The sequence below is a fragment of the Pelodiscus sinensis genome, chromosome 1, assembly GCF_052426305.1.
Source record: "Pelodiscus sinensis isolate ZL-2025 chromosome 1, ASM5242630v1, whole genome shotgun sequence".
In the NCBI taxonomy this organism is placed as follows: domain Eukaryota; kingdom Metazoa; phylum Chordata; order Testudines; family Trionychidae; genus Pelodiscus; species Pelodiscus sinensis.
In genome coordinates, this window is record NC_143052.1 from 120358686 (window position 1) to 120375076 (window position 16391).

Genomic DNA, 16391 nt, shown 5'->3' on the forward strand with positions numbered 1-16391 from the left:
TTTCGAAAAAAGGTATTCTTCCTTGTAAAATAAGGCTTACCGTGGTCAGAAAAACCGCCGGGTTCTTTCTATTTAATTTTGAAAGAATGTAGCAGAAGTCTAGACATGGGTAGTTCCCCCCACCCCCCCAAAAAAAGTCCACTTCCTCCCCCCCAAAAAAACCCCCTGTAGTCGAGACACACCCCAATGGTCCTTAGCTGCTTCTTTTAACTATCCAGTCTGTAGGTGCTTTGCTTGTTACATACCAACTCAGTTTTCCCTTTGATATTTATATGCCCACTACCTCTTTTTGTTCCCCCCCCCCCCTTTTAATTTTGGTTCTGGACATCCAACACTCCAGTCATCTGAAGAAGTGGGCTGTGCCCATGAAAGCTCATGATACCATCTACATGTTTTGTTAGTCTTTAAAGTGCTACCAGACCATTAGTCTGTACAGGATAAACTTAAAAAACAACAAACTCGGCTACCCCTCTGAAATCATTAAACTATGCAGCTCCTGGCTTTGGTGACTGTGAACACTAGCAGTGCACAGTTATTCCCTCTTGTATGTTCTCATAGGGTGGGCCCATATTAGAAGTACATTTCCACAATTTCAAAGCTTAATACATTGTATTAGTCAAGTCATTAGGTATGTGAGGCCTGATTCCAAATCCAGTGAAATCATGTGTCTTTTCATTGTCGTCAGTTGGATCAGGCCTGTACTGAGGAAAACAGAAAACCCTCAAACTCCTGGGCTAATCAACGGCCCAATCCACTGACTGGCTATAATAATACTTCTCATCTGAAGCTCTTAACAGTTTGAGGATATTTTCAAAGGCACAAAGGTCAGTTAGGGCATGTCTACACTGCAGCATTATTTTGAAATAATTTGTGTCATTTTGAAATAACAAGATGAGCATCCACACAGCAAGCCCTTCATTTCAAAATAACAGGCTTCTTATTCTGTAACAATACACTCTTTTCATGAGCAATAACACCTATTTTGAAATAGTGGTAGAATGGATGCTCCACGGCTGCTATTTTGAAATAGCTCATCCCCAGGGCGACAGTAATTACTCCCCGGTACTTCCTGGGATTCTAAATCGAGGTAGCGCATCCACGTTAGGGGAGCCTGCCTTGGACTAATTTCAAGTCTTCTCTGTAGTGTGGACATGCTATTTTGAAATAGTTATTTTGGGAGTTATCATTCCAAAATAGCTTATTCCGAAATAAGCACGTCATGTAGACATACTCGAAGGGGCCCAACTCCCACTGAAAGTCAGTGCCTTTGAAAATCTCTCCCTTTGGGTCAGTGAGGCAACTGAGACAGAGGGATGTTGAGGAAATTGGTTGAGATGTCCTGTAGCCAACTGAGTAGTTGGTGGCACCCACATAGCTGGGGTCTAGTCTTAAAGATGATGCTTAAGTTGCTGTTGTTTACAGCACTTTTTATCAGTGTAGGGATTTAGAAAAAACTGTATAGTACTGTCATCTCTGTGTAATGACATTACAACTGGGTTCCTATTATAAGGCTCATTTTGCCTTCTTCCAACCTGCCCTTGATCTCCTGTAAGTCAAAAAGAAATCTGTATGATCTCAAGTTTTTAGTGTTAAATCTTACTGGCAGCTAGAATTTTGTTCTCAATTTTTGATTTAATCTTAAAATCAAATTAAGGACCTATTAAAAATATGTTTCTTGATGATGTCTAAATACAGTGTCAAATGGCATTTGTTTTGTGTTCCCATCTGGCAAACTTATGCTATCACATTACAGCACAAAAGTGAAAACAGAAGTGGAATTTTGTTGCAGTTCTTTGCTATACTTGCTGTTTAGAACTGTAGGGATAGGCTGTGATCTACACTGTTCAAATGTGGATAGAGAGTAGGGATGTAATGGCATAGTTGATTAACCAATAAGCAAGAGCTTATAGGTTAATTCTATAGACTACACATATTTCAAACCCCTCCCCACCGCTCGAGCCAGTCTGGGACCTACCCCTACTGTGACTCTGGATTTAAAGTGTATTAGGAGCCAGATGGGCAGACAGCCCTGCTCAGTTCCGGCTTGTGCTGTGTCTAGGAGCTCAGACCCGCCACTCCCTGTGCCCCATCCCCTCTCCCCCCAGTCAGCTGCCTCCATTATCAGAGGCAACAGCAGGGGCAAAAGGCAGCCAGCCCGCAATGGGAACTGGTTTTTAAACTCGCTCTCCTTGTGGACTAGCTCCATGCCTGGTATCCCACACTGCTGCCTCTGCATCAAGGCAGCAGCGTGGAGTGGCAGGAGACTCCTCAGGAGTGGGGCTGGAGCGCCCTGGTTGCTGGCCCCATCCCTGGGGACTACAGAATAGTCAGGTAACCAATAAGAATTCATGAGGTTAATCGACTATTCAATTAATTCAATTTAACATCCCTAATAGAGAGAGAAGTTGATTTTGAGGTTTTTTTATGCATCATTGTATGAAACATGCCAAATCGCTTTTCAAAATCCTGTTCTTTATGAACGTCTTTACTAATTCTTGGACCTAAACATAAAGAAAGTGCCCGACTATCCTCATACAAGTCTGTTCACTTGTCATATTGCTGCGAAATAAGCCAGCTGATAGTATGCCAAAAATTAATGAAGTGCCCTCCTCTAAAGTCTGTACTACTTTTCAATTCTCTGTATCATGGAACTGTGCATCTTTAACCATAATACCTTGTAAACATTTTAATTTAAGACTTGCATTCTACTGCAATACAAGTTTGTAAAAGAACAGCAGTAAAAAGCAAACTTTAAAAAAATTCTCTTTCCTGTGTTCTCCAGTCAAAGCCATGCTGTCTACATCAGACTATTTCTGGGTAGCAGTATACCTTTTTGAAATCCCATTCATTGTTATGATATAGAGAAATACATCTCTGAGTATCTTTTATGTATTAATATCATCTCTCAAGCTTTTATCCTTAATCTCTGCAAATATACTTTAATGATTGAGCCTAATGGAATTCCACAGCTCATTCCTTTAGGCCCGACACAAGGCAGGTTGACATTTAATGGGTACTGATGCGGGAAGTTGCGCCAGGCTGTTACACGCCTGTTTCACAGACACTTGCAGTGCATTAAAGCGCGTCCTGACAAACCTTAACATTTACTAAGAGATCAACTGTCTTAATGAGAGCATCTCTGGCTGTAAAAAGGTCAGCCTGGCCCAAAAGCCAGATGAGAAGCATAAGGGGCTGATCTGGAGCACACTCATTAAATGATACAGATAGGCAGGTCTTCAGAGGATATTCTTGCTGCTGTTTGACCTTAGTAGCCTACTACTGAAAGACAAGTGATTTGTCCAGTGATAAGACTCTCCAGGGCTTTTTAGTGTTTAACCTTTGGATGAGACCATATACTTTTAAAGGGCATGTCACTTTTTTTCCCCTTTCCAAAGTACAATGCATAGTTTTCTGTTCCAGCTGGATTGTGTGTGAGATTTAAGCTCTGTTTGATCAGTGTTTCTTGGAAGGAACTTATTTTTCTTCAGCTCTGAGCACAGTATCTGAGACAGGCGGGAGGGGAGAAGCTAAGGGTGCATGTTATTCCATAAATAAGTATCTTATAATGCAGAGGTGGTGCTACAATCTAGCAGAGCCTGGGAATGAGCGGACCTGCTTAGTGCCTGCAGAAAAAGTGAACCTCATGATACAACACTCAATGCAAAAACACAAGGATAGGTTTCAGGGAGGTCCAAAGAGAACCCTGCTCCACCCTGATCAAGAGGCACTGTCAAAGAGCCAATGTGCAGTGAGGAAGGAGGGTTTAAATGATGAGACACACAGGATATATGTGCAGGGACAGGTTTCAGAAGACACAGCGAGAAAGGCAAGGCTACACTTGGATTCCTATTTGAATATACAAAGAAACAAGCGGCAAAGTGTTTCTTTCTTTCTGATGTACGTTTGGCAGGTAAAAATGCCTCATAGTCACATTCTTAACAAACCACAACAAATGAATGCAAACATAAACACAAACCTAAATGGCACAAATGCATAGCCCGATGTAAGCCCACTGAAGTCATAGACTTACACCAGAGATGAATTTGCCCCAAGTTCCCTACATTTGGGAATAAACCTTAGCATCAGGAATTGTATAAAGCAACGTGTACAGTTACGGACATTTTCCCCATCATCGTTGTAAGCAGATGGGGAGGTTGGAATTGTGAGGGCCAGCCAGGGGGTGACTGTAATTCAGGAGTCTGATTGCAAGTTTGTTCTGCTTGAAACAAAGCAGCTACTAAAGAGAATGTAACAGATCTGTGAGTGACCATATGCTGGCGAATTAGTCTAAGTACAACTATACCACCTTTAGCTGGCCCTAATAGCGTATGAGGTATGGTAAAGAAAAATAGAGCTTAGCTGGTATGCCTTTGCTTGCCAGCCTACCCAGGTTGATAGAATGAGCCCAGAGGACCATTGGCCAGTCCTAAAGGTGATGAGCTAAAGTTCTAGATTCTGGTCTCAGGTCCACTAGTGTAAATATGTCATTCCATTGAACTTGGCAAAGTCGCTCTGGATTTGTAATGGGGTGACTGAGAGAATCTGTCTGTAATAGTGGAGATTAGACCTGTGCTTTTATGAAATTAGAAGACTGTAATTTCAGTTCTCATTGTCTTATGTGGGCAATCAAAATGGAAATTCTAACTTATTCTGTTTGCTTTAGCTTCTGTAGTATTCAGGAGAATTTTTTTAGACATGTAAACAGTGATTTCATTCTATATGTTCCACAGAGAGAGGTCTTGCCTAGACTACACCATTTCCTCAGTGAGAGAAAGAATAAGGGTGGTGGTTCACACCCACATAAGGGCTGAACTTGTCATTCATTTTGGATGCAAAGCCGTGAATGGGCCAAACTCCTCTCTGATGTAACTGCCCCCCTTGTCCTTCTAGCTTGCAGTTGGGTTACATGGCTTGGGAATTGGTCACTGGATAATAAGCCTTTCACTTCTCAGTCACAAGTTCCAATCTGGTCCAGGTCAGTACAGACCTAATACCTGTTGCCATCTGACAGCTGTTTAATGTCAGAGTGGAACCAAATACATATTTTTTTCACTTGCATTCAAGATGATATTTGAATAACACTTGTTGAGAGGGAAATAACAAGAAGAGAATTAATGGGATTTCATTAATATAGCACACTTTTCCTCTGTAGCTTTTATCAGCATCTCTGCTTGGGAGAATGAAGGGGTCAGGGACAAATAAAAGCTTGTGGGTTTTTTTATTATTATTATTTTTTAATGCATTCAAATCTAGTCAAGGTCAGTTATCACCAAAGATTAGGTTCCGTTAGCTGTTCGGTGAAATGAGTAGGGTATTCTCAGTCTGGCTGCCGAAAGATAGCTGGCCATGACACTAACTGTCACTTTTTAACAGTGGCAGCAGAAAAGCCAAGGATTCTCCATACTAGTGGAGAATAGGCTAGTGAGCATCTTTTAAGCCAGGGTGTGTGTGTGAAGACTGTCTCCTTGAGACCCTATTTTACCACTCAAGATTTCTCTCTGAGTGGTAGAGGGCTCCCTTGGTGTCCTGGGCACTGGCCCCAGTGTTGCCAGAACTGGAGACCTCCTAGTCTATGGTCAGGGGTTGGCTGGACTCAGTGGTACTCCCCCAGTATTTGGGAGGTACAGAGGTGGGCAATCCCTACTAAGTGCCCCAGGAAGTAAAAGCTGCCCTGCCATCTGCCCCTCTTTTGTATCACAGCAAGTTAGAGAAATGGTCAGAGGTAAACAGGATGAGGTTTAATAAGGAGAAATGCAGAGTGCTCCACTTAGGAAGGAACAATCAGTTCCATACATACAAGATGGGAAGCGACTGTCTAGGAAGGAGCATGGCGGAAAGGGATCTAGGGGTCATAGTGGACCACAAGTTGAATATGAGTCAACAGTGTGATGCTGTTGCAAAAAAAGCAAATATGATTCTAGGTTGTATCAACAGGTGTGTTGTAAGCAAAACTCGTGAAGTCATTCTGCCGCTCTATTCTGCACTAGTTAGGCCTCAGCTGGAGTACTGTGTCCAGTTCTGGGCGCCACATTTCAAGAAAGATGTGGAGAAATTGGAAAGGGTACAGAGAAGAGCGACAAGAATGATTAAAGGTTTAGAGAACATGACCTATGAAGCCAGGCTTCATGAACTGGGCTTGTTTAGTTTGGAAAAAAGAAGATTAAGGGGGGACATGATAGCGGTTTTCAAATATCTAAAAGGGTGTCACAAGGAGGAAGGCGAAAATTTGTTCCTCTTGGTTTCTGAGGACAGGACAAGGAGTAATGGGCTTAAAGTGCAGCAGGGGAGGTTTAGATTGGACATTAGGAAAAAATTCCTAACTGTCAGGGTGGTCAAATATTGGAATAAATTGCCAAGGGAGGTGGTGGAATCTCCCTCTCTGGAGATATTTAAGAACAGGTTAGATAGACATCTGTCAGGGATGGTGTAGACGGAGCTTGATCCTGCCTTGAGGGCGGGGGGCTGGACTCGATGACCTCTCGAGGTCCCTTCCAGTCCTATTATTCTATGATTCTATGATTCTATGAGTGGCTGCTGTAATAGGAAGCACCCTCCCACCTGTCTGTGGTCCCTCTCCCGTTTGAGGGGTTGGGCTTTTTATTCTGGTGGACTCTGCCCTCCCTCCCTGGAGTTGGCATAAGCATGCACCTTTTGTAATGTCTATTGATTGCTTCCATGTATTTCCGGGGATACAAAGCTCCCCATCAGACCTAACAGAAGCCAATGGACAGAAGGGCCAAACTTCTTTCTCATACTAGCAATGATCCTTTCACAGTAGGTTTGTGGAGCACTGCCTAGACAGCATTGGCAAGTCTGTTGGCCAAGTCTCCAGTGCTAGCAACTAAGCCCCTCCTGCAAGTACTGAATATTCACCTCAGCGTTTTATAGCTTAAAAATACTGCATATGGAAAAAACTATGGTCTGACTCTCCACAGTCTTGCGCTTTGTAGTTATTTACATGGGTGCCTACGAGGGGTGTAAAACTATTCTTCTGATCTGGCAGCTTACTTATGTCAACCCTGCATAGTTATAAATGAGTCTTCAAGTGGATAGTTGGGCATAATGTCTAAAGCAATGCACTGTACAGTCTCAGTTGAAACTAACTGCATGTAGCATTTTTGTTGGCACCATAACAGGCCCAGTTCCAATTTCTCTTTATTGTGCTATTCCCACTCACCATTGAGCTCACCATTATGCAGAGTTGATCCACTTGATCAGAAGAGCAGCTAATGCAAATCTGACTTAAGCCAGGCTGTTTATTTTGTTGTTCTTTAGTGCAGCTAAGCTACAGAAGGAGGAAAATGCCTACTATTTGTCATACATGTAAGATGGTAAATGAGGAGTTAAATTTGACAGAAGCTGCATTTTTAATATATCTTTAGTTCTTTTTCAGCTTCATTCAGTAGCATACCAGAGCTGTTGTGTTCTTTTTCCCTGAGTGAGAAATGAAGAAGGTTCTACTCCAGACTCTCATTGGGAAGAGGGTTTAGTATATTATGATTGATTGGGGCATCAGGATTCCTGTTCTGTCACTGACTGTTTCCAGTTCTGCCTCATGTACTCTGTGACCTTAGGCAAGTCACTTCCATCAATTTTTTTTTTTAAAGCCAGAAGGGACCCTTATGATCATTTAGTCTGATTGCCTGCATAAGAGTGTTCAGAGAACCTTTCCCACCGTTTTCTGGATCCAGCCCATAACTTCTGTTTGAGCAACATCATCTTTTCTAAAGGTACCTGGGATTGATTTAAAGACTGTAAATAATGGGGTTTCTCCACATCTGCAGATTAATTAGCCATTGGTACAATTTCTCACTCTTTAAAATGTTCACCTTATTTCTACTCAAGTATAACTCCTGAACCTCTTCTTGCATAAACTAATTAGATTGAGCTTCTTCAGTCTCTTATGCATTCCAGACCTCAAATTGTTCTTGTTGCTCTTTTCCAAACTCTTTGCAGTTTGTCAACATCTGTTTAGAAGCATGGATAGCAGAACTGGAAACTATTCCCGTAATGGTCTCTTTTTAATGTGGCTTACAGAGGTAATACCTCATTACTCCTTCCTGATAGTCCCTGGTTCACACATTCTTGGTCATGCTAACTGTCTTAGTTACAAACAAAAATTCCACGAAGTCAGACGTGCACTTGAGGCAGCATGGTGGCAGACATTGCAGATTCAGAATCATCGAGTTTATGGCCAGATGGGACAGATCAGACCATTTTGTCTGATATCCTGTATATCGCAGGCCACCAGCACAACCCAGTGCCCACGCACCCAACCCAAAAATCGAAATGATGTAAATCTGTCTATTTAGATGGTCCACATCATGTTATCTGAGCAGCTCAGAATTACTAATGTTTAATAATGATTAATAATCCATTTAGCCTTATAGTACCCACATGAAGTAGGAAAGTACAGCTATCCCCATTTTACAGGTGCAAAAGAGAAACACTAAAAGACTGTGATTTATGACAGGTCTGTCAGGATCTCATTGGCAGGGCTTGATACTGATCAGATGTCCCAAGTTCCAGCACAGTGCCTTAGCAAGAAGAGTAACTTTTTTTCCACTTCAATAGAATGTGTTTTTGCACCCTGTGTATCAAATGATGGTTTGGAGGGAAGCCATATGGAGATGTGGGAATACAGCTATGCACACTGCAATTGGCTTGTGCCGAAAAATTCTGGTTCACCTTTCAAACCCTCATCCAAACGCTGGGGATGTCCAGATTAAGGAGTGTGTTTTACACCTATCTCTACTTCATTCACATCAGTAATGCATAAAAAGATTTAAAATGGCTTCACTTTTTCCAGTCATACATTTGTCAACTTGGCATTCTACTGAGCACATGATGCTTTTGCAGAGCCCACAATTCCCCTAAGAATTCAAAATGATTTAGGAAGTATGATCTTGTTTGCTACACTTCTATACAGTCAATGCATGACACACACAGAATGAACCCTGTCATTGCAAAAAGAATGATGCTGCTAAAATAGAAGTCTGGTGAGAGTAACTGGATTCAGAGTTTTGCCTCAGCTCTTAGAGTCAGGGTCCAGCTGTAAAGTTAGATTTTTGGATCTAGGTCCAAACTTCCCTGTAGTTTGGAAGTGTTTGGATTGGGATTTTTGTTTGACCTACTACAGAGACAAAGGCTTGATCTAAACCTATACATTATGACAATACTTCCCCAGATTTCAGGTATCTAGCATTTGAGTTTGGGACTTTCAATAACCATGAAGTAGGAGTAAAAACAGAAGTATGTTCAAGTGAAATGGGGGGAAAAAATCTGAGAGGAGATGAGTTTATGAATTTACCTCAAAAAGGCTTTTTTTAAATATAGTCCCTTTATCAATGATGACCGGTGTGATTTAGAATTGATTGAAAACTTCCTGACAAACATTTGTCATTGGGAAACATGTCAGTGTTGACAGATTTTAGCTTTTCTGAAGTGGCATTTCAAAGCTGAACATTTATTTCTAGATCTATATTCAAGTGAAAATGTTTCATTTCAAAAATGTTGATTCATACCAAAATATATCATTTCAAATGGAAATGTTGAATTTAAATAGCTTTTTAATGTCATTTTATAGGCAAATGGCAATTTGAAACACAAAGCTTAGTTTTTGAAGTGATGTTAAATAAAACATTTGGGTTAACTGAAAATGTTGTAAATTTTTCATTTCAATATTTCCAATTTAAAGTTGTGGGTGGGGGGAACTGGTTTTGTAAAAATGTTTGACTTTTAATCTTAATTATTCTATATTTGTCTGAAATTGGAATTTTCTGTGAGTTGGAAAATCTGTGTGTGTGGGAGGGGGGCGTTTCTAACCAGGTTTACTTGCAGCTTTTATCTGACAGCATATTTAATGTCCCAAGGTTTTTCTTTTTTTAAAACTGTTGTTGCTATGACTGAGGATATGTGAAAGTTGAAGGCTTTGGACTTCAAAGGGGACAGTGTTGAACATTGTTGAGCTTCATGCTGATCTAAGAGTACTGATAAAGCTGAAAACTCCAAATGGAACTCAGCAGAAACTACTGACTCTTTTTTTTTTTTTTTTATTGTAAATTATGCAGCCATGAATAAAACTAGAAATTCAGCACAGGACTCCATGTAGAGGGAAGAAGTTCAAAATTTGGTTCAGGATTGTATGATACTGAGCCCCAGGGTGTTTTTTCACATTGTGTTCTGTAACCCTTCCTTCATTTTCTTTTGAAATTGAAATGGGTGTTAGAGAGGAAAATTTTTGCCCTTTCTCACTCAAATGATCTGTTTGAGCTCAATATTAATAAACCAATGGGATCTCAACATGTGCAGAATGAAGTGAATACTAATAAATGAAACAGAACATTAGAGTTAAGAGTGAGGGGATTGGAGAGGTAAAATTTTACCCTTAAAAATCACATGAAGACAAACCTAAAGCAATCTTAGGTCTAACTTTTTCTCTCAATGTAGCTCTTACCTCAAATAGTAGATGGCAGGACTGCACCTGTGCTAGTATTCATATTGGCAGAAGAACAAAAACATTCCACAGTTTCCCAGTAGACACTTCAGTTTGCTCTCTCTGTCCTGTTATGTTGTCTCATCACTTAAGTACCAGTCAGCCTGGCCTTCAACTCATCTAAGACTATTTTCTGAAGTCATTAGTTCAGCCTGCTAAGAGGCAGACAATGAGATTTCCCTCTCCACCTTGCAAGTAAGGTCAAAGGCCAGGACCCACCATCTCTGTAAGTAGCAGAAGCTGCAGCAGGAAGAATCAAAGAAAGAGGATGACCTGTAAGAGAAGGAACAATGTGATTAAGAACGATGAAGTCTGTTTCCTTCCTATTAATAGAACTATAGTGATGTTCCATCAAGAACTTAGTCTAGAAGTCATGCAAGAGCATCCAGGGGAAAAAAAACCTTTCCCATTTCCAGAAGCTGAAGAATTTGATAGCAGCAAGAAAGGGGAAATCCAATATTGAAGCATTGTATAAAGAAATGAAAGTGAGCAAGAATAGCACCTAATTTTATGGAATGTGAATATTAGAGCTCCTTTGTCATTGATGTGAGAAGTCTTTAACTAGATCTGTTCAAAATATCCCAAATTTGGAGTTTTTAATAAATATTTGTAGCTATTCAATTCTGGTGGTAGGAGGGAACCAAAACATTTTAGAAGAAATATTTGAGACTTTTCATCGACTCTCTATAGTTGACTGAAATTTTTTGACAATCAAAAAATATTATGGTACTGTGAAAGATGAAGATTTGGCTGATGGTTAAATTAATGGAATGGGACTTAGGATGAATTAGGAAATATGACTTCAGTTACTATCAAATTGTTGACACTTACATAGGTCATCTAAAAGCTTGAAACTTGTTGATCCATGACAAAGATCTCTGTTGCTTGAGCAAACTGAATAGAAGATAGCAATAGTAGGTTGTCCTCTTCTATGTGGATCAGCCACTAGCAGGGGATGGTTCATACACCCTGATAAAAGGTTTCACAGATATTTGCTGACAGCAGAGGTATGTTGAAACTCAGACATCTTGAATTCCACTTCAAGAACCTTTTGCTCTGTCCTTTCTAATCTCAGCCTGTCGTAGTCCTATCTCCCACTTCCCTCTCCTCCTTCAAACTCCTTGATTAGTCTGATCCCCCATTCACATTGGATGTCTTGTTAGACAAGATGAAATATGCTAACAATGGGAGCATGAGAATTCTGCATAAATGATATTCTTAATGTCATTGTAACAGCCTTCATCATTTAATAAAATACATGTAAAAGCAGTGTACACATGGTCTTTGCCATTAACCTTGAGAAGGTTACCTTGGCATTCCCAGCAGTGAAAGATAATGTAAGACTAATAGGATTGTATTTTAACTGTAAACCATATAATCATTGACACCTAATTAGAGCTAAGCTTTTTTAGACTACAAAAGCCAAATCTGTACAATGTAGTGGGAAATTAGTGGTGCCCGTTTGAACTCTTAAGCATTGGCTCTATAGTGATCTGATTTTCCTCCAATGCAAATCCTACTGTTAACTGAGCCAATGGCTCCTGCTTCTATCCTCTCATTTTCACAGCAGCCCTTATAATTGCACTGGTAATTTTAGGGACAAGAGAAATAACGTATGTTTATTAGATAGTGTCCCATGTAACAGACTGACTTGTAAGCTGTCCACAGAAATTGCACTGGCTTCCATCAGCCATACAGCCTTCATGCCCATGTTCCATATTATCACCATGATTGAAAATGGAAGCAAAGTATTCATTTGGCTTTGGGGGCATACCTAGATTTTCTGTGATCTCCTTCCCATATACATTTCCTGATGGCCAAACCTGCTGCTCATCCTTTATTCTTTTTTAATTATGTAATCTTTTAAAAAAAGTGTATTTTAATTTCTTGGCAAGATCTAATTCATCTGGACTTCTAGTAACACTGACACTTCCTTGCTTTGCTGATCAACCCCTTTTTCATTCTGTATTGGCTCTCTGCTTACTCCTAATGTTTCTGAGGTGGATATTCATCCAGCTAGACCTGGAGCCTTTCCCTCCAAGGTTTTTCCCTTTTCTTGGTATGCAAATTTCAGATAATTTTTGCATAGTTGACTTTGAAGAAATTCCAAGTCTCCCCTACTTTTAAATCCTTGAGCTCTTCAGTCAGGCTGATTTCTATAACCAATTCCCTTAATTTCCTTGCCCTTTGAAATTTTAAAAACCATATTTGATTACCTAGTTTTGATTGTTCTTCCATTTAATTGAAACTGACTCCACTCTTGATGACTCAATCCATGGTTATTTCTTAGTCTGCTCTTCTATGATAGCCTCACTCCTTTCTAAAACCAAGTCTACAATTGCATCACTTCTTGCCAGTTCAGTGATGATTTGATGAAGAAAACTGTTGTCTATCACAGCTAAGAATAAATGGGCCTTAACACTATTTATAGCATTTCTTTTTCCAATATATATCTGGGAAGTTAGTTTTCCCTTATGAGACACCCATCCCCAAAAGCATTCATTTCTATTAATTTTAAAGAAATCACTGTTCATACCTGAGTCAGACCTGGGGGTCCACAGCAGAGCCCTAACCCTATGCCAACAGAAGCTCTTTCATAGTCCTTTCCCAAATCCCAACTGGTTCTGTTTAATCCATACTATCACTTCCTATTGATTTATAGTTTCCTGTTTTGTTGCTGTATTATGCTAGTACCACCACCTGGAGCTTTGTTCCTATCTCCTCTAAACAGAGCACACCCTTCAATTAGGGATGTAAAGTCGCATTTAAAAAGTTAACCAGTTAAAAGTTACGTTTAACGGGCATCCCCGGGTGGTAGGTCACTCCAGCCTGGCCAGGCTTGCTGCCCTGCAAGTTGCTCCAGTCAGGCTGGGCTGTGCCCACCAGTTAATCACTTACCAGGTAACCACTTAACCCTTTTTAAATCCCTACCTTCAGTACCTGTGTACTTCCCCCAATTATGGGATGTTTAGACCTGAAGTTTTAGTTAAGTCTTTTATAAAACTAGAGTCAGCTACAAGTTTGAATCTGAATTGGAAATATTCCAGCACTTGGGGTGTTTGCTTCTGGGATTTTGATTTGGGATTCTGTAGGAAGTCACCAGATTTGGAATGGAAAGAAAAGAATATACCTTTCAGGTGGCAGTAAATGATATTTGTGAAATTGATGTGACAGAATTTTTAAAGTACTAGAAAATGTCAGTTTCAGGATTTTCTTCTTTTGTTCTTTGAGACCAAGAATTTTACTTTTTCATCTACTGTGTGGTAAATTGTTTGAAGTAGCATATCATAAGAGTGTTTTTTGTTTTTGTTGTTCAACAGTTTGATATAGACAGAGAAGCAGGAGACAGACAGATTTACCACCGGTACTGTATGGAACGAGCATCTGTACATTGTGCTCATGTTTTCACCACGGTTTCTCAGATAACAGCCATAGAAGCAGAGCACATGCTTAAGAGAAAAGCTGGTAAGACTTGAACATGCCTTTCTATACTAACTTCTGACTGATTAAACTGTCCATGATAAGATGAGGCAGACTCCCCTCCTCTTGTGTGTTAAGAAAACAGCCAGAGCTAACATTGGATGTCAGCTGAACTGGCGCTGAACAAATTTTAACTGCAGCTGGAACCGAAGACCTATTAATTTGAGCACCATTTGAATAACTGTGGTTAGCATTTGTTGGCATTCTAGTTTCCCACCAGACCTGTTAGATTTTATTTCAACAGGTTTATCTAAGCCTCAGGAGCTTTTGTATGTATTAGAACTCTCACGCATGTTCAGCTGAGCTGATGAAAGGATCAGTGGGGAATTTTGTAACTGCATTTACTGACTGTCAACACACACAGTCTCTGAGCTGCTTTGCTTAGATAGGTTGAAGCTCCACCACATGTTACAACACCACTTAGATACTAGTGGTAGACCGTTAGTGTTATAGATGAACAGATACTTTGATTATAAGAAGACCGGGTTAAATTTAATTTTCTTTTCTATGGTAATACTGTCTTTATTAAAACAAGGAAGGAGTGAATAGACAAAACCAAAGTGTGACGCTAGGTAGTTCATTTCATTGCATGGCCTGGTATGTAGAGGATAGGCAAGCTGATACTTCTATCCAGATGTGTCCTGAAAGTACTGACCAAATACTTTGTGAGGACAAAGCTATGCTGCTCCAAATATGGGCATTGATGTTTAGAAAAACCCTGAAAAATGTTTTGGAGCCTATGTAGCAAGTGATTTTCCAATATTGATTGCTTGGCCATTTCAAACATAACTTTACTAAAATTGTCTTGAACTACATTACAAAATAGCGATCTCAAAAAAATCACTCTGTTTACTTTGTACAATTTTATTTTGAATGAATGCTCATGGAAAGTTTTGGATTGACAGCCCCATAAATTGAAATCTTGTCAGGCCATAAAATAGGTATGGATCAGGAAGTGGCACTGTGATTACTATTCCGCCCTAATGCCTCTACCCTAACCTGTACAGATTATGTGAATGGGTAAACACCTAAAGGAGCCTAGTTTCCAAAAGAAGCAGAGCACCTGCTCTGTGAAATTCCGATTCCTTTAAGATGTCTCCTTTTGAACACCCAAAAAATGAAGCGTGCAAAACCAATGGTTGCTCTTGAAAATCCAGGCCAGGGGTGGGCAAAAGGCCCTCTACGGGCTGGATCCAGCCTGCAAAGGCCTTGCTGCTCCCCTGCCCCCAGGCCAATTAGGGCCTGGGGAGCATGCAAAGCCACCTCCCGCCCTGCCAGGAGCACGTGGCACTTTGAAGTGCTGCACGCTGCTCACAGGGTGGGGGCAGAGCAGAGGAGGCTTCACATGCTTCCCCACCTCCGGGCCCTATTTGGCCTAGGTGCAGGAAAGTGTGGGAAGTCTCCTCCCACTCCAGGGGCATGGGCAACTAGGCGGAACATGGGGGGGGGGGAAGGTACTCCCTCACCCCCAGACCAATCATTGTCTGGAGGTGGAGAACCCGGAAGTATGTTGGCCCCACCCCTTCCAGTGCAGCTTGGGGCCACTTCAAACATTTCTGCCAGCAGCTACTTCAAAAAATTATTGCCCACCCCTCATCCAGGCCTACGCTTTTTGTATTATAGGAGCTCAAAAAACCTAGTGCACTTTAATGGTTAGAGCCTGCAAACACAGCAAAAAGAGTTTGCATTTTATCCAGGGAAAATTCCATGCACAGTGGCCTTGCTGATGTGAGACTTTCTTTTATTCCTGAAACTTTGATTTGGTTTCTTCTGCGGGAGAGATGTTTTTGTTGTTGGGTTTTTTTAAAGTCTGTTGAAATTTGTCAAGTTGCATGCTGAAATGAAATTAGATAAGTATTTGTAACCAGGCTTGTACCAAAAGGTTTGTAACTAAAGGCTAACAGAGGCCTTTAATTATAAATGACTACAGGTACTGCTATAAATGTGAGTTGATGTGAAATGTGCTTTAGTAGACTCTGAATCCTAGGACATAAGCACATTTGAATGTCTTTCAGCCTATCATTAATGTCTCAAACTGCTGGCTTATGATCAATTTAAAGTTGTGAAATCCTCATGGACAATGGCTGCCCAAAAAGTCAATAATCCTTCAGTAGATCATTAAGCTTGAAACTTTCCCAGGGACATTATTGCTAAAATACTCTGTGAAGCGAGTCAGCTTTTTTTAGCCACTCCTGAAAATCAAATTAAAAAACCAGAATAATTGGCATCCACAGACTAAGCCACAAGAGAATATAGTAATGTGTTGCTGCTGAGTTTTTTCAGGAATACAACACCATATGAACTGTTTAACTATAAGCAATTATGGAATCCTAGAAATGCTGGACTGGAAGGGACCATGGGAAGTCAAGTCCAGCCCCCTGCCCTGACTCTGGACCAAGGAAAGCTAGACCATACC

At 40.6% G+C, this 16391-nt stretch overlaps 1 protein-coding gene across 1 annotated transcript in view; it reads left to right on the forward strand.

Annotated features, from left to right (window-relative positions):
* Nucleotides 1–16391, forward strand: part of GYS2 (glycogen synthase 2) — a 64003-nt gene that overhangs the window by 16151 nt on the left and 31461 nt on the right. The window contains exon 5 of the mRNA XM_006127656.5: nucleotides 13816–13960. Coding sequence (XP_006127718.1) covers nucleotides 13816–13960 — 145 coding nt within the window. The remainder of the gene's footprint in view (nucleotides 1–13815; nucleotides 13961–16391) is intronic.